Here is a 23,633-nt window from a genome sequence, read left to right as displayed (position 1 = left end):
AGACACCTCATAGGTAGAGGGGCATCCCTTCCTAAAGGCCCTTGTGGGCTCCAGACGAGGGTCAACTCTCATGCTACCCTAGGACTGCCCCAGGAGAAGTGAGCTCAGAGCCCCCCACCCACACTTCCAGCCTCAGGGCTGACCTCAGCGTCGGGAGCTGCATGATGTGACCTGCCTCCTTCTGCCTTACCTGCCGAGCTCTTACTGTAGAAATTATGTCTGTGCTATCTGTGTGTCTCCCTCTCTAGTTTCCTCGTTGGCTCCCAGCACTGTGACATTTCCAGGTGTTCACTGGGAAAGGTTTCTGCTCTTTTATGAGTTATCTGCTCAGCACTTTGTGTGTTGGGAGCAGTTGAGATTCAATAGATAAATGAAAAGGGGTAAGTGTTATAGGAATCCCTAAGCATCCAGAGACAGGAGAGGAAGAAAACACATAGACATGTAAAAGAGACACATAAACGTGCAGGAATGAACATTTTCCTTAAGGCTAGGAATGCAGGGAAGGGCTGACCTGTACCTGAAGGACTTTATTCACAACAACTAAAATTTTCTATACCAAATTCATCAAATCCAAGCCTTTAATGCGTACAACAATTCTATGGGCTAAGTACAATGATTCCCTGTTGTATCGATGGGAGCTGGGAAGAGGCAGCTCAGAAAGGGTAAGTCCCTCGTTCAAGGTCATAGTTAAGAGCGCCATAGCTGGGAGTCCCCAGGCCAGACTCCAAAGCCTGTGCTGAAATACTCCCCCCCACTGCTCCCTGGGAAAGAGGGTTTAGAAAATGAGACTCCACATGGCAGGAAACTCCCCCACCCACCCCCCGTGCTTACATTGCCTGACACACACAAAAGCCCCTAGGAAACCAGGCCTTTCAACCTGACAGCCACCCAGAACCAAAGACAAAATAGGTCCGTAACATCATAGTCCATGTGAAACTTCCGCAGCATAATTTTTTTCAAAGTACATATTTTATTTACATAGATTAGTACAAGTTGAACATGAATAACGTTTGTAATAAAATTTATACAGCATCCCGCACCGGCTAGCTGTCTTCACCCTGGGTGGTAGCAGGTGCGGCTGGCCTTGGTAAAGGAAACGATGAAATCTTCACAATTTAGAAGTGATTTAAATTAGCCTAGGGAATGTTTTTTTTCCCTCAACAATGTATTCCCCAAAGTACAGACAGCTTTTCTCCCCAAGTTGTAGGTGCAGCCACTTTACAGGTTCCGTCTGTGCTTCTGAGCTTCTGGTTCAAGTCCTACCATCCCCAAGGTTTTCCATGGCAACAGAACAACTACCAACTTCCTCCAACCACGTCCTTCAAACCCCCCCTCCCCGTTTTTTTTATTCCCATTTTCCATCTTCTTCCCATGTATCCTTGGTATGTACCAGGCCAAGTATAGCAGGGCTGGGACTACTGAATTCTTCCTTGGGGAGGGTTGATTAAAGTTGCTGTTCAACTTTCTAGCCTTGATCCAATAGAAACATTGCCTTTCTCCCTAGAACCATCTGTCCACTGTGTGTAAGGCTAGCCATTCCCTTCATGCCTTAGCCAGTCCATGGCTCTCAGAGAAACAGTTGCTAAAGACTAAATTCAAAGGCACACCCCACCTCCCCCGCATTAGCATGTCCTCAGCTTGTGCTGAAGGCAACATCAACAGCCCCTGGGGTTAAGAGAGAAAGTCTTAGGGCCCCATCTCACGTTTCTCCTTGATCCTGGGATTACACCTGATGTAGACCCTGAGGAGGGGACAGGCTTTGCCTCCCCATTTGCCATCTGTCTGCCCCGACCCCATTTCAGCCCTCAGCCCCTGACTATCAGAGCTCTTCTCCGAGATGAAGGGTGCACTGCTTTTCCCCGGGTCAGTGGGGTGGGGGCTAAGGGTAAGGGGGGTGGGGCAGCAAGCTTCCTTAGAGAGGATCTGATCATCACAGGAACCCACTGTTCACACTGCAGACTTTCTGGGCTCAAAATTTTCCAAACATTGAGCTTCTGAGACAGAAGGACAGGCTTTTTAAAATAAATGAATAAAGCCATTTGTCTCAGCTTCCTTGAGGCCCCTCTGGTCTCAGGCTCATGGACTGAGACAGTAGGAGTCTCATCTTCCTGTGCTAATCCTTGCTCTTGAACCGTCAGTGTGCCGTCTCACTTACCTGTGATGGGCAATCCTGTTCCACAATTGATCCCATCATTCCCCCTGGAGTTAGACTCCAGCTTAGAATCTGACTGCCTTTCCTTCCCCACCAGCTGGTTGACGAGCTATGGGAGCAGAGGTTTCAGGTTCCACTGAATCAAATCCACAGGTTCCCCCAGAAGCCTGCAGACTCCTCCACACCACAGCAAACACTCGTGTTCAGCTCAGAGGCCACAAGGACAGTACCTCGTGGGAATGAGGCAAACCGAACACCACTGCCATAATGGAAGCAAATGAGATGAAATAACGTTAACAACGTCCTCAGCGGCAGCAGTTCAGAAGGTCTCTGGGGCACAAATAGGAGAAAAGAATAAAATGTCCAAGTTGAGTTGGAAAAAGTCTTGCTACAATGAAATTCATTCTTGGGCTTCTCTAGGGAGCAAACATTGTAAAATCAGTCAGCAAACATAGCCGCTTCAAGAGGCTCATTCGGGGCACAGATTACGTTCAGGATGGGCCTTACCTCATTGCTGCCGAGAGCAGGCAAACCAGCCCCGGGTCTGTGCTTCCTACTGGGTGCTGCCCCAGCAGCAAGCCTGGCCTTCCCATTCGCTCTCCGCCCAGCAAGCGGCCAAGTCTGCAAATTCTGAAGAAAACAAGTGTTCTGACACGGTCTGGGTCTCTGCCAGAAACCTGCAAAGGGTTTCTCCTTGCTCGAGAGGATCTGAAACTTGGGTTTAAAATGTACAGCTTTCTTTATTCAGAAGGCTTTTAAAAATCACTTTCCCTTACAGGCCCTCAGCAATTAATGTTTATTTATTTTGGCTGGAAGGCATTTTAGTGAGACTCACGGCAGTCCCCAACAACTGTCCTATGGCTTATGCCTTCCTGCACTCTTATCTGCTGGGCTTGGCATCTAGGTCCCTTAAGCATGTGCCACTGCACTGTCTTTTAGTGGGTTTTATCTGGGGCCAAAAGGAGATTCAGTCCCCTTTTGCCACTTGCGGATCAAGAGTTCTAATCTGAGAGCTCATAAGACTGAAAAACCTTAAGAAGACAGCCTAGGCAGGACTGGTGAAGGCTTCATGTGGAGACGAAGTCCTAAAGGTTTGAGCACCATCTTCTGGTCAGTTTTCAGCTTTTGAGGCTGACTCTCCTTTGAAAACTTCATTTGCTTCGGAATGGGAAGATCCCAGTGCTGACAGCTTAGGTGATTTGAGTATCAGAATGAGGGTACCACCGGAGGCAGAAGCAGCTGGCTGGGACTTGCTGGCCTGAGGATCCTGCTGAGGGAGCTGGGTCCAGGGCTGCCTACACAGAACTGGTGGCTGTCGGCAAGCAGCCTGCTCAGTGTCAGGCTTCATCTGCCCTGGCAGCAGTGTGCAAGCTCACCTTGTGGCAGCAATCAAAGTTCCGACCAGAGCCCAAGCCAACCCTCACCTGTTTGTACGTGGCCATTTGGGATGTGCCTGGGAAGAAGGGGTAGACCTTTTGCCCCTGCCAGTGTGTGGCTCGAGGGTGTGTGATTAAATTGGGCACTACCCGCTAGTCAAACCAACAATGTGGCATGGAGTCCTGCTTGGTGTATAAACATCACACTAGCAACTTCAACCTTCTGGCATCGAGGAAAGGAAGATAAATGCTAGTCATTCCCTCCAAACGGCAGGAACCTACATCCATCTAATTGTATTTCATAATGGATCCCACAAGCCATCAGATTATATTTTAGGAACTAACGATAAAAAGCTTTGTGAAGCTCAGACTCCCAAGGATCACGGACCGGCAGTCACAGAGGTGGCTGGGAAGAACCACGGCAGCAGGCCTCTCACAGGCAGGGAAGCCCATGAGCAGGAGCCGGGGGCCGTCGTGCTGCTACTCCACATGCGGACAGAACCACCTGCCTGGGCGCGAGGTCAGTAGCTACATTAAACGTTACAGAGGAAGGGAGGAAGGCTTCCCAGTCAGGCAGTTTTAGCTGTGGGAACGTGCCTCCTCTGTGAAGAATATCCTGGAAAGGCAAAGGCTATCTCTGCAGTCAGGTGGCCTCACATTAAACACTTCCAATAAAAACACTCCCAAGGCTTTGCTCTGGGAGGGGCCCACTGTACTGACATGGTGGGATTAGGTGTGGAAATGTGGCCTTCCTGTATTGTTAACACGTTGCTACCTGTCCCATTGCCACCGCAAGGGGTGCTGGGCACAGAGACTGGATGAAGTGGGAACCCAGGCAGATGGAGGATAAGAGAAGTGAGGAAGGGCCAAGTGTGCTCAAGGCTGGGTTCCTGGATGGTGTGCTGGTTCTCCTCTCATTTTTAAGTGGCCAGTAGGCACTGGCAGTGTTTGTAGCCCTGTGCTGTGGGCCGCAGTGCCACGCTTGACTGCCATCCTGCACTCCAAGCGCTGCCAGCACACTGCACTCTCTGGCAGCCGTGGTCATGAGCTCCTATCCCACCACTCTTTCAGCCTACATTTTGAAAGTGATACTTCATTTGGGGATAGACAATGACACAGAGACAAAGCAGCAGGCCTGTGAGGAGGAAGCCAGGCCATCCGCCTGCCTGCTACGGAGGGCAGTGGTATTGGTGTCAGTGACTCAGACACTGTTGGTTCTATGAAAACACTGAAGCTTCTATTTTCCAAGTGAGGCCGTTGTGGTCGGTGCTAATGCAAAAATGCTCATCACTCAGGACAGCCGGGGAAGGAGGACAAAGAACAAGTTGCAGAGTGCTCTCTGGTGCATTTCAGAACCCCTCCAGTGGGTGGGCAGCCACTCACTTTGCCTCACCGCAGATCAGGGTCACGGTACCATCCAGCAAATCCTCCACAGTCACCGCCACAAGCTCAGAGCTGGTCTGAGATGTCTGGGAATCTGGCAATGTCACAAACACCTGGGACCCAGCCAGCTGGGTCTCCTCCAAAGTGATCACCTGTTCTGCTGGGGCCACCGGCTCTGGGGCTTGGATCACCTGAAAAGGGAAGACCACGAGGCTACTGTGGGCAGTGTCCACAGTTAGCTTCCCAGAATTTACATGGTTTTCATCTCATGCTGTAATGATGATATTTATGTTTTCACCTGAGGAGAACAATTACATGTGCCTAATGGGAAGAGGCAAGTCTAACACGCCAGTGATGCGAAAGAGAAGGCAGGCAAACAATTTAAACAACTCTGTGCACTAAATTGCTATAATTTAGCTCAGTACGCCACCTCGGGGTACCCAGGCTCTGTGATTACACACCAGTGAACACTGGCTCAGGTTTCTCAGATTGGGCCTTCCTGTCTTGAGGATTACACTACAGTGGTAAGTGCCATGTGGTTGGTCTCATGCTCTGATACACGGAAACGTGGGTGATTTTTTGGAGCCTAGGCTTGCCAAGGATAGCATCTCTAGACCACTGGTCAGACTAGGAGCCTTCCTAGGAGGGTGCCCGGCTATAGCGCTTAGGAGGAAAAAGGGGTGGACAAACTGTGACTTCTACCAGCACATTCATTTGGCTCACCAGGCTGGCAGGGCAGGTACCCCTTCTTTCTGCCACAGTCAAGACACGATCCTTCCCAACCTGCACGATCTGTTAAAGATGACCTTCCCATCTCAGCGATAACTATTCTGGGGTTAAGCAACCTAGTTCCTGCCTGAACCTCCAAGTTGATGCTTCTGACCCATGGAGCCCAGGACAGCTTGATGCTCTCCTCCCCAGAGGACATGGCCACCCTGGCTCTTGAGAACTAGCCAGGAGTGAAGAGCAGGGCACTAGACTTAAGTGAGCAGAAATGGGGAGGCAGAGCTCAGCTCCTCTCTGTGTGCTGTGACTGAAAAGGAATGGGCTGTGATGTTCAATCAAAAATTATCTAGGACGATAGTTTCCAAGCTATTTTTTTTCTTTTAGCAATGAAATCCCCCCTGCCCTCCCCCAAACGACATCTCACCAAGAACCCTAATACCTAAGAAAGACAAAAGCAAAGCTGCTCTGTTAATAGGGCAGCAGGAGGATCACCTGGAATCCTGCCCAGCTGACCTCCCCTCTGTTCCCCAGAGGCCTGAAGAGTGTGGCTTATAAAGGACTGACCTATGGAACTGGACCGTGGGATGGTCCAGCTGACTGAAACCTCCCCTCCAACCCACCAAAAATGACTGACCACTGCAGTGCTAAGTTTCTTTTCCCTTTCTGCCTGCCCTCTCTGGAGAAGATGGAAGAGCGTTACAACAGGGCAACTGAGGGCCTGGGTCAGGCTTTGCCTTAAAACATCAGGAAGAGGTGAGCTTTTCACCCAGGTAAAGGTGAGAGGCCCAGATATGTCCAAGGGGGCACTATGTCCAGCCCAGAGGATCTAATAAAGTGCTTCCACTGAAGGTGACTCCCTTGCCAGCTAAGAGCTCATCCCCCTTCTCCAAGGTCGCCTGCAACTCTCACCACATCCCATGGTGTTCCTCAGAAGGTGGGGAAGGGTGTGAAATGGGAGAGAAAAACCCAGAGTTCTTCCACTTTTGGAAGTTCTTGCTTCAGGCTCCCTCTATCTAGGGGCCATTTCACATGTGACCACCAAGAGACTAGACTTTTCCGTTCTGTTTTGGTAAGAGGTCCAGAGAGACTCTTCTGTGAGATTCTCTTGGTTATGAATGCATTACTCAAAGGGCCAAAGAGAAAGCCTGGGTGTTGTAGCAGAGCCAGCTCTACAGAAGCCTTAGGAACCCAGTGTCAGCGCTCTGTGCCGAGTGGCCCCAGAATCACCTGCACCACCGGGGAGGCTGCTGCTTGGGTTTCGGTGCCCATCACCTTTGGGTGTTCAGATTCCAAGTGCCCGTCCAGCTGGGTCTGGGAGGTGAAGAGCTCCCCACAGAGCTCACAGGGGAAGGTGTTCTCTGACTGCTTGAAGTGCTCCGTGGTGACGTGGTGCTGCAGTGCCCCAGGGAAGCGGAAGGTGGCTGCACAGTACAAGCACCTGAATGGCTGTGACCCTGGAGGGGGGAGACAGAAGGGATGTGTTGTGGGTGGAATGACTAAGGGAAGGAAGAGCAAGGGGAGTTGAGAGGAAGGTGTGAGAATGGAGGTGCAGAGGCAGATCCAGGTTTTGTGGGGCCTAAAGCTCATATAATGTGTGGGCCCTCTTGAGGAAAAATAATACAAAACTACAAATATAGAATTAGATGCAGAGCCTTGAAAGGGCCCCTCACAAGAGAGCAGCCCTGAGCTAACACTTCATTAGCATTAGATTCAGGCTAAATCTGCCTCAGCTGAGGCCCATTACTCAACTGTAGATAATGGTGCTGACAATATCAAGTTTCATCAATTCTAAGAAGTGCTTTTTAACATCTCTGAAATGGGGTCAACGGCATCTCATGACTGCTACAGGCTAGGTGGCAGCTGGGTATAATCGCCAATGACTATGGACACACGAACATCAAAAGTAGCGGCATCAAGGCTTGGAGCATGAGTGTCCACGGCTTGGAAGAAAATCCCTGAGACAGGAGTGGTACACGTTTTTAACTCATGGGAATGAAATGGTTTGGGGGAGGGATGAATCAGCCATGTTTAGCCACATTCTCAAAGTAGGAATCAAAAGTAGACAGTTTTACATAATGTGCAAGAGTTCTCTGACGCAATCTTTTACTATGTGATCCACCACCAATGCTCCTGATGGCAAAGAATGTGACACTGTGGAAAAATGTGCACGCTGACAGTCCAAACGCAAAGTTACTCTGAGAAGCTGGACTGTTACCTTAATTTATTTTCTTATGTTGTCTTTTTTTTATGCATGCACACAAAAGTGAGTGATATAATAAAAATCTATGTCAACTGAGTCCAAAATAACTCTTAGAATAACCTACAAATTCTGATAGGAAAACTTAGTTTAATTGGCAGCAGTTTTTCTTTCTTAATGGTTCATTAAAAATGGTACACCTGAAGAACACCAAGGATACAAGGTAATTACGAGCCCCAGAGACAGAAAGGGTCACATACACCAGAGACTACATCAGCCTGAGACCAGAAGAACTAGATGGTACCTGGCTACAACTGATAACTGCCCTGACAGGGAACACAACAGAGAACCCCTGAGGGACCAGGAGAGCAGTGGGATCCAGACCCCAAATTCTCATAAAAGGACCAAACTTAATGGTCTGACTGAGACTAAAAGGACTCCGGTGGTCATGGCCCCCAGATCTTCTGTTGGCCCAGGACAGGAACCATTCCCAAAGCCAACTCTTCAGACAAGGGATTGGATTGGGCAATGGGATGGAGAGGGATGCTGGTGAGGAGTCAACTTCTTGGATCAGGTGGACACTTGAGACTATGTTGGCAACTCCTGCCTGGAGGGGGGAGATGAGAGGGTAGAGGGGGTTAGAAGTTGGCGGAATGGACAACAAAAAGAGAGTGGACGGAGGGAGCGGGCTGTCTCATTGGGGGAGAGCAACTGGGAGTATGTAGCAAGGTGTATATGGGTTTTTGTGTGAGAGAATGACTTGATTTGTAAACTTTCACTTAAAGCACAATAAAAATTAAAAAAAAAAAAAAGGTACAGCTTATAACTGGTATGTCCACATCTTTCTCCTGCAGGGTGGCTGGTGGGTTTGAACCACTGACCTTTCAGTTAGCAGCCAAGCCCTTAACCACTGTGCCACCAGGGCTCCTTAGACACAGCAATAATAATGATAATCGCAGCTAATGCTTCAGACTGTTTAACAGTGCCAGGCCCTACGTATTTAGGGTGCCACTGACCTGAATGCTGGCACTTGACGTGCACCTGCAGCAAAGCCGGTGTGGGGAAGAGCTCCTTACACTTGTCACATTCATGGAACTTCACATCTGTGAAGCACACAAGGAGAGAGCCGTGAGACAAGCTGGACTGTCAGGGCTGGGTGGCAGGGATGGTGGCTAACACTTGGCAAGCGCCTAACATGTGCCAAGACCCTCATGCCCATGATCTATTAGTGTAATCCAGTGGTAAACAGCACCAGATCTGGGTCCAGATTGCCTGGATTCAAACAAGGTTGTTGTGAGGAACATGGTGCCTTGCAATTAGGAAACGCTCTGCAACCACGAGCTGTTGTGACGATCCCCAAATTCACCTGCAAGGTACGTTATTAGTAACTCCCATTCCACTCAGTAAAGACAAGTCACTTCCCAGGGTCATGCAACTGGTAGGTGCTGGATTCAGGGTTTCCACCCAGGCCTGTCTGCCACCAAAGCTGACACCCTTCCTACTGCACAGTGACTGGGCCTCACTTGGGGGCTGGTAGGAGCTTACACTGCTTGAGGTTTCCAGGTTTGAGAACTACTGCCTTCCAGCTACTGTTATTGATGGACTGGGGCTGTATCCCTCAGGTGTGCCAGGCAGAACAAAGGTAATTACCAAAGCACACCACACAGTCGCACTGCTGGTTGGGATTTTTGGATAGAACCCAGGGATGCCATATAACCAAGCCATCCCCATGCATCAGCACACACTCCCCATCTATGGCTCCCAAACCCCACCTGCGTGCTCTGCTTTGATGTGCTTCTTGTGTTCCATGGTGTTGGGAAAGGTTTTGTCACAGGAGCTGCACTGGAGTGAGGAGAACTTGGAGGATCGATGGTTCTGTGCAGCAAACACATCAGGGTGGTGGGTCCGATTGTGGTACCACAAACCAGACAATTGCTGCAAGGAATATGGCAAGTATTAGAGTCTTAGAACGTTCCAGCAAGCTGGAGAGCTCAGGAGTCCCCCATGAGAGAAAGAAAAACATTCTCAGATAAGCTTATGGGTCTAGAATCACACTCTCTGACCTATCAAACTGAGTGTTTATGTTGGAGAGGCTGGTGTTCGTGGGAACAAGACAACTATGTATTAAGAGGCTGCTATATGACAGGGCTCAGCTGAGTCCGTCTTAAGTTCACTCCTGTATGAGGGAGGTGCTATGATCTTTCCAATGAGGCAGAAGATGAGGCACAGAGGGGTTAAATGACTTGCCCTAAGTCACAGAATTAGTAAGTGGTGGGGCCAGGACTCAAGCCCTGGCCTTCTGACTTAAGCATCTGTGTTCTTCAGCACTGTGCTGTATCTCACTGCTTCTTAGAAGCCCGGGGTAGAGCAGAGCAAACTGCTGAAAAAGGGGCTACATGCTGTCCCTGCTCTGTAAGCAAGTATCCCCTTCCCTCAGGTTCCGAGCAGCATCGGAAAATTCTCCTTAATGTTCCACAGTATCCGAGGGGCCAGGCCCAGGTCTTACTCCACTCTTTGACCCTACTGTTCGCAGCACAAGGCTTCACACAGAGTTAGTCCTCAATTTTTGTTGAGCTGAAATTAGCCTCTGTGTGTCTTTCTATATACCTACATCTTATGGACACCAACAAAGACCACTCTTTTCTTTGTGGTTTTAGAGTGTCTGATAGATGTAGCTTCTTTTTAGTTCTATATGGGGTTTCCCTTTAATTACATGCCAAATTCTATGGTAAAAAAGCAACGCCATTCCCTGAGAGTTAAAAAAAAAAAAAAGCAATAATTGTGCTAAACAAGATAATTCCAGGTTGTGTTACAATCCCCTTAGTCATTCTCATGTGCCCTGACACATGGAGTCAATAGGATGTGAGGCTCCAAGGAGAAAAGCAGCATTCAGTTCATGACAAGGCTGACTTCTGGGGAGTAGGGGGTATAAGAACTCTCTGCTCCAATTAAAGCTCCCCACTGTATCCCTCTGACCAGATTTCCTTAGAGAACTGGAATAATTTCAAACTGCATTCTCCATGATAACAAGCCAAACTGGCATATCCTGGTGATAAGATCTGATCCACAAGCCACAAACACGGGGATCAAGGGTGAGCAAATGGAGAGTAGATCAGGGACTGGAGGGAGGCCTCCCACCAGAGCCTGCGGTCACCTGGTAGGCCTTGTTGCAGATCCCGCAGCTGAAGGGCTTCCCACCAACATGGGTCACCATGTGCCGCTCCAGCATGGAAGGGGCACTGAAGATCTTCCCACACGTGGGGCACGGGTGGTACTCCTTGGAGTGCACCTCATGGATGTGCTTCCGGTGGTCCTGCAGGGTGGGGAAACTCATCCTGCATTTCTTGCAATCATAGGGATCTTCTATGTCTGGTTCCATGAGGAACATTCATGAGAGAAAGAGGGGGAGAAGAAAAAACACCGAAGACTGCAGTCAGTGAGATGGATGCTGGTCACTGCACACAGCTACAGACAGAAGCGAGGCCCTGTTCAGATGCTGTGCAGGGTCATGCACTCCGAGGACCAGCAGTCAGCACAGGGCTAACCTGGCCACCCCGCCTTCTTGCCAGAGGAGCAACAGCCTCTGAGGCTTCTGGACTAACAACCTCTGCAGCATCAAATAGAAAAAATAGTTCATGTCAATTCCTCATTTTACATCGTACAAGTGAAATTCTATTTTACTTCTCTCCAGAGAATATCACCCTTGCTCTTCCCCTGCTAGTGGTGGGCAGTTCTGGGTTTTCTAATTCACTACAGAGATTTCCATCAATTCCCTAGAGCATCACTACTTCCTGTGTTGTCAGCAGTACAATTCCCCATCCCAGATCAACAACACAAACAACATTTTCATAGATAATGCCTGAGGGCTACGTGACAGGCATTGCTCTATGTGCTTTACGTATGTTAACTCATTTAATCCTTCCAATAGCCCTATGACTAGTTCTATTACCACCCCGATTTTAGAGATTAGGAAAATCACAATTTAGACAGTTAGGTTAGTGCCTTGACCAATGTCACAACTAGGAAATGGCTGAACTGGCCAACAACCCCAGCGCTATCCCCAAAGGCCAGTCTAATTGGACAACTCCAACTCTTTGGTAGGATCTCAAAGACAAGAAGTGGCACTAATGATGAATATACTTGCCAGCCCTGTGGTAGGAAATGTCACTCTTTTTCTTAAAGCAACAGAAAGCTAAACGTTTTAATAACAAAATCCTTTGCCCATGAGAAAGGCCCAGCCCACAAGCCAATCTTATTTGTGCATCAGTTCAGGTGAACTCAGGAATTTACCATGCAGCAGCATTTGATATCATTAACTAGTTTCTCTGTGGACGCCAGCTCTTGAAATCTCAGCTTTGTGCTGTCTTTTAAGACACTTTGAAGCCATTTTCCATAAGGAATGATGTGTTCCTATGAAACAGGTGAGGAACAATAAAAGAGAGGGAGGGCCTGGATGCTGGGCCTGCCTCAGATGGCATACTCCAGGGGCATGGCAAAGTAGTTTGGGTTCTTCTCCATTCCAAAAATTAATAACGTCTTTCCCTCTTTTGACTCCCAAGTAATGCTGCTAGGAAAAGAAGACCAAAGCAGATACCATCTGAGAGAGGTTGACAGGATAGCAAAACTGTGGCGCTGGACAGAATCCAAATTTCACTAAGCTGGAAGTCTGTTGCAACTGGATTTTTAGTACAGCCTTGTAAACTCCTTGGGGAGCAGGGACCGCACTGTATATTCTTTCTGCCTCCTCCCATGTCCAGCTACATGCTAAGCACACAGGAACTCTAGCAAAGTCCCTGTCGGCTGGCCAACAACAGACCTGAAAGTGTCTACATAAGGCACATGTTTGTGACACACTGTATTTGCCCACAGCTACAAAGGGAAGAGGGGTGCAGGCACATGGCATGCAAAAAGACAAGCTTTGATGGTGACAAGCAGCACCAGAGAGGGTTACTCTTGTCACCAATACTAATAACAGGTGGCATTCGCTGAGCATTTTCTATGAGTCAGGCAGGGAGCTTCAGGCTTTATTTATAGGTGATATCTCATTTAATTCTCACCACAATCTGAGGTGGTGGGTACCATTATCTTCTCCAGTTTACAAGGGGCCTAAGTGGCTTACAAAGGTGGACATTTGTTTAAGGTCTCATGGGAAGTACATGGCAGGCTGAGATGCAAATCCTCGCCTGTGTGATTTCAGACACCAAGCTCTTAACATCCTGCTGTGCTGCAGCATGTGAGAGGCTGAAGAAAATGTGACATGGCATCCGAAGGCCACAGTGGAGGTTTCCTGATGACATAATGAAGATCACAGAATTTCCTTTTCTTTCCTGTATGTGTGTGTATGTGTGTGCATATGTTGAGCAGAAGTCTGTTTTTTTTCCCTACCAATTCCAGTAGAAGGGAAGAAAGATGGGGCAGACCCTACAAACTGAGTGAAATACAATGGCGTTCAGAAGAAAATACTGGGCAGAAGGCAGGGCAAGTGACCAGGTACCACTTCAGATGGTATACAGTAACTTAGAAAGTGTCCGGGGTGCTCCTATGATCCTAAGATGGGTGAGTAGGAGCTCGGCGGACTACAGGAAATGTCCCAGTGCTCTGTGAGCTTATCTGTCATAGAGACTCTCTCCATCAAACACAATTTGCCTCTGTCAGCCAAACAGTGCCAGGTGGCTAAGCAGGAAGGCAAGGAAGCCTGGACGGAGAGAAACAAGTATCACACGATGCTACGTTAAAATGGTAATCTCCTTGAAATAGGACCAAAGGACTCTGGGTTTTGCAGAAGAGAGGAGGGGAAGGCGCTGAATGGAGACCAGCTCTGGGGGAGTGACAACCTGTGTGATGACCGTTACACACTTCCTCACAGCCAGGCCTGGCACTGAGTGCCTGACATGCACAATCTCAGTACATACTGTGAAAGGTGTGCAGGTGGATGGAGAGGCCGTTGGCTTGCCGGAAGCCCTTGCCACAGTCCCTGCAGACATATGGCTTATCCCCGGTGTGGGTCCTTACGTGGCGGGACAGCTCAATGGACTGGGCAAACACAGCATCACAGTACTGGCATGCGTACATTTTCCCTGGAAATACAAGAGAGTTTATTAGAGCCAGCACTAAACATTTACAGCATTCCTAAAATAAAGTCACATTCTAGGGCAAATATCAGGGAAACATAATCTGGAAGACAACATTAAAACAGCAGGCAATTTGTAACGCTTCTGGTCAGATGGCACTTCACAATCACAACCGACCACACAGAAAGGGTACGAATATCGTCTTCCTACCCTGAGGAATAAGAACGAGGTCGCGTTACACAAGATAACCCATCTGTTAATCAGGCAACAAGTATGGGAAGAGCTCATTCCACCTCCAGGCAACAGACATATCCCTGTACTTAGAAACACGTGAGTTTGGATTCCCTTGCAACATACACAGTGCAGATACAGCAGCTGCATGCGCAGGTGAGAGGCATGGCTTCAGAGGAGAATGAAAGCCTTCTTCCGGTGACTTGCTATAAAATTATTACAGCTCACCTGGTTTCTCTACTTCCTCATGAACATAATGAGAATATAATGACCAGGCTGCCATAGAAAACACAGGTAAATAAGAAGTCTACAAAACATTTTGTAAAAACTGCCAGAGCAGCCGTACCTCCAAACCTCCTTATGATGTCAATAAACCAACAAGCAAAAACTCCTTGCCGTCGAGTCGATTCTGACTCATAGCAACCCTACAGGACAGAGTAGAACTGCCCCGTAGAGTTTCCAAGGAGCACCTGGTGGATTGGAACTGCTGACCTTTTGGTTAGCAGCTGCCACCAGGGTATCAATAGAAGTGGGGAAATAATGAGCAGGTGAGGCTCCAGACCCCAACTCCTAGGCCTGCTTCAACCAGAGTGATCAACCTCATGTTTATGTTTCACATACTTTCAAACAATATTTTGTTAGAAGAAAAAGCCTTCTTGAATTAAGAGGTGAAAACTGTTGAGAAGTCTAGTGCTCAGTCCTTGGCCTTCTCTATCCCCACTTTCCAGATGATCTTATCTCAGAGCCTCATATACCATCTGTACGCTGACAGCTCCCACACTTTTATCTAGGCCCTACCTTTCTACAGAACTCTCTAGACATGTATCAAAGTTTCTATAACTCTACCTCTCCGCCTGGAGGTCTACAAGGTATCGGGAATTTATTGTACCCGAAACAGAGCTCCTGATTCCACACCCCCCCGCATGGCCTCTAACCCACCACCCCTCACACACACATACTCCAATTCCCCCATCAGTAAATGGCAGCATCATCCATTCAGTTGTTCAAGCCCAAAACTCCAAACCACTCTTAATTCCTCTCTTTCCCTCACATCCCACATCCAACCCATCATTAATTCTATAGGCTCTACTTTCAAAAATATATCCCCAATATTGGCACATACTGCCTGGCAATCTGTGTCTGGGGATTAGAGGTGACTTCTTAAAAATCCACGAACTTGACTATTTTTTACAACCCCCACGAATATAACTCTAGTCAAAAACTCCATCGTCTCTAGGCTGGACTACTGCAATAATCTCCTAACTGCTCTCCCCCATTTGTATGATACTCTGCCCTATTACAATTTATCACCCACAGAGTGGCCAGAATTATGTAAATCAGATCCTCTACTGGTCTTTCTTCTGTGGAGCCACTGGGTGGATTCAAACAGCCAACCTTTTGGTTAGCAGCTGTGTGCTTAACTATTGCACCACCATGGCTCCTTGAGATATGTATCACACTTAATTCCAAATGGACTTTTCAGCAACTTACATAGTTAAAATTTGCAGTAGAACAAAAGCAGTTCCCCAAGCGTTACCTTCCGAGTGCTTCTTTTTGGTGTGGTAGGCCAGGGCAGAGGCCTGGGTGAAGGTCATGAGGCAGTGCTTGCACATGAACGGGCGGTCCCCAGTGTGAAGGCGAAGGTGGTTCTTCAGGGTAGAATTGGCTGCAAACTTCGCCCCACACTCTTCACAGGAGAAAGGCTTCTCATCAAAGTGCTCTGTCAGTTTATGGTACTGCATGCCTACAGAAGCCGTGCCAGGGACCAGAAGAGATACTAGCAATTAGCGTTATGAACCAGCATGAGGCTACATAACTGCACTGTTTCAGGTGAGGGCTCCGGAGGAAGATAGTATCTAGCACAGGACCCAGGTCAGGCCAGCTCTGACCCATGTAGCCACCCTGCCCAACTGCCCAGCAATAAGCATCCCAAAGTCACCTCAGTCCCCACTCCTGGTTGGACTAGGAAGTGATTCTGGATTTAACGTCCCTGTCCCCTCTCTCTCTTAAATAAGACCCAGTCACCTAGAAATAGCGAAACAAAACTTACTTTTATGTTTCATCAGGCTTATCCAACATCTGGGACAAGGGGAAAATAATACCTGACTCTACATCTCAGGGTTTCCAAAAAACCAAAAAAAAACCAAACCCACTGCCATCTAGTCGACTGCAACTCCTAGCGACCCTACAGGACAGAGCAGAACTGCCCCACAGGGTTTCCAAGGAGCGCCTGGTAGATTCGAACTGCCTACCTTTTGGTTAGCAGCAGTAGCACTTAACCACTGCACCACCGGGGTCTCCAGTGGCTCTTATTTATTATCAAGACACAAATGGTACATAAAAACAAAAGAATCAGGCATTAAACGGTTATTATCACCACAAATAACAGCAGCTACAATTTACTGCGTCCTAACTCTGCTAGGCACTGTACTAAGGGTTCAACTATATTATTTTAAATCTTCTAATAATCCAATAAACTATTTAATAGATGAGGAAATGAAAGCTCAGAGAGCTGATCCCAAACCCCATATTCTTCCCCATATATTTCCATGCCTTGGTGAGAACCTATTCTATCTTCTAAGCCCACCCACATTCCTAGTTATTACACACAAACAGGGGCAAGGCCTGGACTCCAAACTACAACATCCAGAATCATCATTCGCTGTTACTTTGCCTTCCTGAATGTACCTGAGGCATGAGCAAATTCTCTGCCACAGAGGTCGCATGTCACTGGAAGCCTCTTCTTCTTCTTCTTAGGGATGTCGGGCTCTCCACCTGCACCGTGGGCCTCCAGCTGATGCTTCTCCAGCTCTTTCCTAGAATCCTTGGTCTCGCTGCAGTCCTTACACTGCACCTGCTTGCTCTTGGCCACACGGCAGCGCTTCATGTGCACCTTCAGGCGGCAGTAGAAATGGAAGCTTTTGTCACAGGCCTTACAGACAAAGCTCTTCTTGGCAGAATCTGGGGAGGCAGAAGTGTCCTTCTCTTGCTCTGGCAGAGAACCGGTCTCTCCCTCGTCATTCCGTTTCCCAGACTGGCAGTCTTCTTCAGCTGGCTCAGCTGCCTTTTCATCTGATTTATCGTTGGCTTCAAGGTGAAATTTATTACTCACCTTCCACATTTCCTTCTGCCCATCTTCCTTAGCAAGGAAACCTGCACAGGGGAGAAAGCTCATGGCTCTGGAAACTCTCTACATTTCTAGTTTACTTTAGAACTTTTCTAGGGCACACAGCTTCTTATGGGAGACTGGAGACTCCTTGGGATCCTAAAAAAACTCTATTGCAACATCATTATCATCTTTACTTTCTCATTCTTTAAACACTAATAGCTCCATTTTACATCTATGCTCATGACTTCTCTAGGTACTGAGAGCATGTAGAATGAGTAAGTAATTTAAAGCAGCCATGAACTCTTACATGAACTGCTGCTTTCTTGCTCTAATAAGGAAACAGCCTGGGTGCCTGACAGGGCCCCCCACCCACCTTGGTTCTTACCAATGCATGCTAACTCCTGCATGACAGGCTGCAGGCCTGGAAACCATTTGTGGATGCTGCACAGAAGGTGACAGATTTCAATGGCTGAGACTGATTTTTCCATGGCTCTGCTCAGCACTGCTCTCAGGGAGGCTTCGGGGCTGGCTGTCTCAGAGGAAATGCTCAGAATCTAAATGAATACCAGGAGACAAAGGTCTGGGGTTAATATCAGCAGACTTTCTCCATGGTTTCCAACTTAATAAACAAATAAAAACAATTTCAGGAAGGCATTGCTCATCTGTAATTTACACTTCTCCTCATGAGAAATGCAGCAGATATCCCTGATTTCCAAAGAAAAGGGAAAGTAACAAAAAGGGTTTAACAGGGGTATGTCAAGGTAAATGTCAAATACAAACAAGGGGCACACAAGAAAGCATTGATCATGTTCTATGAGAAATATCTTCTCAGAAATCAGGAGTCTCCCCAAGAACTTTTCTAGATCTTAATGGCACAAACTTAGAAAGCCTTAGGACTTGGTTGCTGGTGTTTCTGTCTTGAAGATCCAGACACTTTTTCACAATATATAATTGTTTCAATGTCTGGAAGTATTTCTGCATGATCAGTGGCCTTATATTTTTAGATACTTAGATGTACCCTTTTAAACATCATTTTCTTTCAGAAAGAAACTCTTCAAAGAAGGTTCAAATAGGGTCTTTAAAGAGGCCAAGAATATTATTTCAAAGCTGTCCTCTCTCAGAATGTTAGAGCTATCAGCAGATAGAGTCAGTACGCTGAGAAAATAAAGCTAAGCCATCCACAGATGGCCAAGTGCAATTTTCATTTTGGAAGATATTTTATTTCTGCTCTTTTCAAGTCTATCTAAATAAACCTGATGTCCCTGGGGGTAGGCGAGAGCTGACCAAGTGCAGAAACCCCATCTCTGAAGTCGGTGGTGTGCTGGACAGAGGAAAGCAGGGGAATCTCTCCTCTGAAGCCCTAAAGAAACGTGCGCCATCTTCTGCCCATCTAAGAGTCATACCAAGACGGGGCCACCAGCACCTCTGTGGACAGAGTCAGGAACCAGCCCTTCTGCACATGTTCCATGCCCACCTGGATCGAAAGGCTCTACAATTTCATGTTCCCCTGTAATTCTCTCCCACTCCAGAGGCACATGATCCTGGGCTGGACATCCGTGAACTCCCCTCCCCCCACCCGGTGCTGCCCCCTCCATCCCCACCTGGTTTTTCTGGGATGCTGGCCACATTGTGAGAAGTCTTACAGAAAATGAGTTGGCACTACTTGCTATCCTGTATGGGCAAACACTTTGTTCTATCTATGTTTATCTTGGCTCTTTCCAGGAGCCAGAACACAGCATGTAATAACACCGATTTTACTTTCCTTCATCTGAAAGAAGTTGCTTCTTAGAACATGTTAGAGAGCAGTACCATGGTTCCCCTGGAGATCTACCTAGCTTTAGACAAACAGAGTAACTGTAGGTTTGAGTCACATGGACCTGGGTTCAAATCCTGGTGCCATCTCTTACCAGTGGAGCATCCTAGACATGTTACTTAATCCCCTGGAGTCTGAGTTTCCTTATCTGTAAAATGCAGATGGTATGGGGACCGAAAGAACTGAAGTGTTACAGGATGCTTGGCTTGGCACGGGGCTAGGCATGTGGCAGGTACTCTACAGATGCTGAGGCCTCCCTTAGGAATGAAGACGGTCCCAGACATCACAGAAACTCTCTGAAACACAACTGGGTTGCATTCCCACCACACCTGTTTCACAGTCTCTGCCAGGGGCTCTTCCTCTGAGGTGAAGTACTTCAGGTCAATCTTTTGTTGGATGGCCTCTATGACCAATCTCTTATGCCGCAGGATTGTTTCTAAGGCAGCGCTTTCTGGCGTGGTCACTGAAAAAAAGGGAGATGGAAGATTCATTAGTAAAACCATAAGTGCCATTTTTTCCCTTTTTTTTCTCAACTCAACTCTTGATAATGAGAACACACTTCACTGATCTCCTACCTGGAGTTGGGAGTGCAGAAGGGCAAACTGCACTATAATCAGAGTATAATAATTTAAGCTTAGAATAAGTACTGTACTTTTTTTTTTTTTTAAGGTTTACCAACTCCTGTGTCGCTGAATGAGATTGCCAGTCCTTACTCTGCTCCTCTGATGGCAGGGTTGTGGATGACTACCGTAACAGAGCTCTATTTTCTGGGAAGACTGACAATTGCTAGTAGGGGCTAAACCACAGTAGAGGTCAGGTAACTCACCTGTCTGGAAGAAAGCATCGGCACCAGGCTCCCTCTGGATCTCCTCCATGAGCAAGTTCAGCGGGCAGGTCTTTGTCTCCTGAGCCACCAGCAGCAGTTGCCAAACAGCTGTCGCAGAGAGAGTCTGCTTTTCCAGAACTGCTGATATCAGAGAACTAAAACCTCCTGAGCCAGAGTCCCGTTTCACAAGCTTCTCCATGACCTTCAAGATGCAGCACAAACATGCACGTAAGGGACTTTCTAGCCACTAGCCCTGCTGCAGAGCTGCAAGCCTGGGTATTGGGTTACAGTGAATGTGTTCCTGGGGAGGAATTTTTCAACATCCTTCACCTTCTCTCACGATCTTTCTCAACTTGAGGAGTTTCTTGTATATGACAATGCTCCTCAGTCCTTCTTTTGAGCTCTTTTCTTTGTTAATACAGGAACGGCAACTATCTTACCTGTTACTCTGCCTTAGAAACTGAGTCACATTACATTTCTCCTTCTCTACTGGCCCTAGAAACGCTAAGAGCATTTCTCAACATGGCTGTGTGTGTATTTACATAAAATATAAATACAGGAATGCATTATATATATTCACATTTTCCCCTTCGATCTCATTTTACCCTCCCTCCCTTTCTCTGTCTCTTTCTCCCTCTCTTACCTCTCTTTCTCCAGGGGCTACACTCTTGGCATGTGAGATCACTTTTAGCAACATCTGGTTGTCTGTGAAAATCTCAGAGAGGTTTTCATGATACCGTCTCAATAGCTCAGTCCCATAATCATCAGTGCTTGGTTGGACTGTAAGGATATTAGGAAAACAATAATGTTTGGTGCAACGAAATCTCCTTAAGGGCTTCTCCTACAGAAGACTATGGGGTGTTACAAATTAGAGAAGAAGAGATATCAGTGCAAGAACTCCGTCCCCTCTGGGGAGCAAAGTTCAACTCCCAGCTTGGGGCTTCAGATACATGTGTTTCGATCTTGCCTGATCTCCTTTGGTCTGTACTTAATCACTCGCTGCTTCAGGACCACAGACCAGTAACACTTTGAAAGTTAGTGCCTGGTGGTAGAAGTAGTGATTGCTCAGCAGGGGGGTAATTAGAAGGCTGCACTGGTAGGAGATTCAGATATACAAATTCAAGGGTGGTATTCATCAAGCCTGAGGTAAAGGATCCATGTGGAGATTCCAAATACAGGCAGGCATGAGTCAAGACTGTGGCAGTGAAGCTGACCCATGGTTCTTCCGTTTCTATGGCCTCTGAGCCATTCTGTTAACTACTGTCTTTTAAGGGGCCATATTTATTTGAAAGGAAAGAAAAAATCAAAACTATGAGGCAGATATTTAAAAATTTATTCTTCTCTTTGGTCCAGTAACTATATTTCTGGGAATCTAACCTTAAGAAATTATCTGAAGGCAAAAGTCTATGTACGAAGGTATGTGTCACTGTATAATTTGTGATGATGATAAATCACAATATTTACTGAGTGCCTATTCTGTGTCAGACGCTGTGCTAAATGCTGTATAAGTATTACAGCAACCACACAAAAGCAAATGTGATAGGTACTATTAATATCCCCATCTCACAGAGGGAAAAATGAGGGTCGGAAAGTTCAGTCACTTGCTCAGGGTTACACAGCTAAATCATGGTGGCAGGACTGTTGTATGGTGAGGTGCCGTTGAATCGGGTCCAATTCATAGCAACTCCACGTACAACAGAACGAAGCAATTCCCGGTCCTGCACCATTCTTACCATCATTGTTATGCTTGAGCCCACTGTTGCAGCCACTGTGTCAATCCATCTCATTGAGGGGCTTCCTCTTTTTTTCTGACCCTCTACTTTACCAAGCATGATGTTATTCTCCAGGGACTGGTCCCTGCTGATAACACGTCCAAAGTATGTGAGATAAAGTCTCGCCATCCTCCCTTCTAAGGAGCGTTCTGGCTGTACTTCTTTCAAGAAAGATTTTTTCATCCTCCTGGCAGTTCATGGTACATTCAACATTCTTTCAAAGGCGTCAATTCTTCTTCGGTCTTCCTTATCCAATGTCCAGCTTTCACACGCATATGAGGAGATCAAAAATATCACGGCTTGGGTTAGGCGCACCTTAGTCCTCAAAGTGACACCTTTGCTTTTAACAGATTTTGCTTCGTAACAGAATTTTTGCAGCAGATTTGCCCGGTGCAATGTGTTGTTTGATTTCTTGACTGTTGCTTCCATGCGTATTGATTGTGGATCCAAGTACAATGAAATCCTTATGACTTCAGCGCTTTCTGCATTTATCATGATGTTGCTTATTGGTCTGGTCATGAGGATGTTTATTTTCTTTATGTTGAGGTACAATCCATACTGAAGGCTATAGTCTTTGATGTACACCTGGATAGTCTTGCCACTAAAGCCATCTGTCCCCAAATAAGGGAATAATTAATATGTCACATATATATCCTTATGAGGGAAAGGTACATAGCCAAACAAACAGGATTATGGAGAGTTTTTTAAAATGTGAGAGAGTGTTTATAATATTATACCCTTAAATGGGGGAAATTATAAAATTTGGTAATATCGCAACTTTGTAAAAATAATGTAAAAGATCAAATATGGCAAAGTATTAATACTGATATACTTAAGTGGTGGGATTTTAGGTTATTTTTCTTTTCTTCTTCTCTTTATTTCTGGACTTGTCCAAATTTGTATAAGGATATATTACTTTCATGAGCTAGAAAAAAGTTCTCCCATTTCCTAAATATCCTTTTTTCTGAAAACTGTCTTAGTTCCAAAGGCTCTGGGATAGAGGAGAACTTCTAGAGTTAGACTGTCTTTCTAAGGAGTGGAACATGGACTCATTTCCCCAAGCTGAATGGACACGAAGGGTAGATAATTCTGGGCACAACTAGAATCAATCAGTACTCAAATGAGAATGGGGAGGTCGTGGTTTTAGTCCTGGCTGTTGATATTTTTCCACATAGCTTGTCATAATTGTGAGCTTTATGGATGCATCCTGAGCCCTTTTGCTCCTTGGGTGCTCACAGGTGACATCTGACAGCCCTGGGAAATCCACACTTTAACAAGCCCTGAATTCTAGGAACACTGTGAGGGAGCTAGCTTAATGGAGAAGAGCAGCTCTCATATTTCAGACTTTAACTCCACAAATACTGAGAATCATTGATTTGTGATAGCTAGTTTCTGTTTTCACCTCTTGTCTGTCTGTCTGTTGTACTGTGGTGTCAGTGACAGGATCATATACCTACAAGGAAACCAGTTAATATGACTATTATTCAAATTTATGCACAACCACTAAGACCAAAGATGAAGAAATTGATGATTTTTACCAAATTCTGTAGTCTGAAATCGATCAAGCATGTAATCAAGATGCATTGATAATTACTGGTGATTGGAATGTGAAAGTTGAAAACAAAGGAGGAGGACCGGTAGTTAGAAAATACAGTCTTGGTGACAGAAGCAACTACGAAGATCACACGATAGAATTTTGCAAGTCCAATGACTTATTCATTGCAAATACCTTTTTCAATAACATAATGGTGACTATACACATGGACCCTGCCGGATGGAATACCCATACCCATAAAACCCATTGCCGTCGAGTCGATTCCAACTCATAGTGACCCTATAGGACAGGGTAGAACTATCCCATAGAGTTTCCATGGAGTGCCTGGTGGATTCGAACAGCTGACCTTTTGGTTTGCAGCCATAGCACTTCATTGCTACACCACCAGGGTTTCCTGATGGAACACACGGGAGTCAAACTGA

At 46.7% G+C, this 23,633-nt stretch overlaps 1 protein-coding gene across 7 annotated transcripts in view; it reads right to left on the bottom strand.

The window, feature by feature from the left end:
- Positions 1-924: 924 nt before the first annotated feature.
- The window catches only part of ZBTB40 (zinc finger and BTB domain containing 40), a 79,318-nt gene continuing 56,609 nt past the window's right edge, over positions 925-23,633 (bottom strand). For 2 of the 7 annotated variants that reach the window (XM_049878210.1, XM_049878205.1), the window contains 12 exons: positions 20,528-20,664; positions 19,885-20,086; positions 19,388-19,521; positions 17,631-17,799; positions 16,825-17,289; positions 15,674-15,880; positions 13,747-13,911; positions 10,989-11,203; positions 9,607-9,769; positions 8,851-8,937; positions 6,865-7,091; positions 926-5,102 (listed from right to left, as the gene is read on the bottom strand). In XM_049878210.1, the coding sequence (XP_049734167.1) occupies positions 4,908-5,102; positions 6,865-7,091; positions 8,851-8,937; positions 9,607-9,769; positions 10,989-11,203; positions 13,747-13,911; positions 15,674-15,880; positions 16,825-17,289; positions 17,631-17,799; positions 19,388-19,521; positions 19,885-20,086; positions 20,528-20,664 (2,366 nt within the window). In that variant the 3' untranslated portion in view covers positions 926-4,907. Of the gene's footprint in view, positions 5,103-6,864; positions 7,092-7,989; positions 8,442-8,850; positions 8,938-9,606; positions 9,770-10,988; positions 11,204-13,746; positions 13,912-15,673; positions 15,881-16,824; positions 17,290-17,630; positions 17,800-19,387; positions 19,522-19,884; positions 20,087-20,527; positions 20,665-23,633 lie in introns of those variants that run through there. The other 5 variants (XM_049878212.1, XM_049878206.1, XM_049878204.1 and 2 more) reach the window with 5 other exon arrangements.

Source organism: Elephas maximus, chromosome 3 (assembly GCF_024166365.1).
Source record: "Elephas maximus indicus isolate mEleMax1 chromosome 3, mEleMax1 primary haplotype, whole genome shotgun sequence".
In the NCBI taxonomy this organism is placed as follows: domain Eukaryota; kingdom Metazoa; phylum Chordata; class Mammalia; order Proboscidea; family Elephantidae; genus Elephas; species Elephas maximus.
This window is presented reverse-complemented; position numbering and strand designations above follow the sequence as displayed.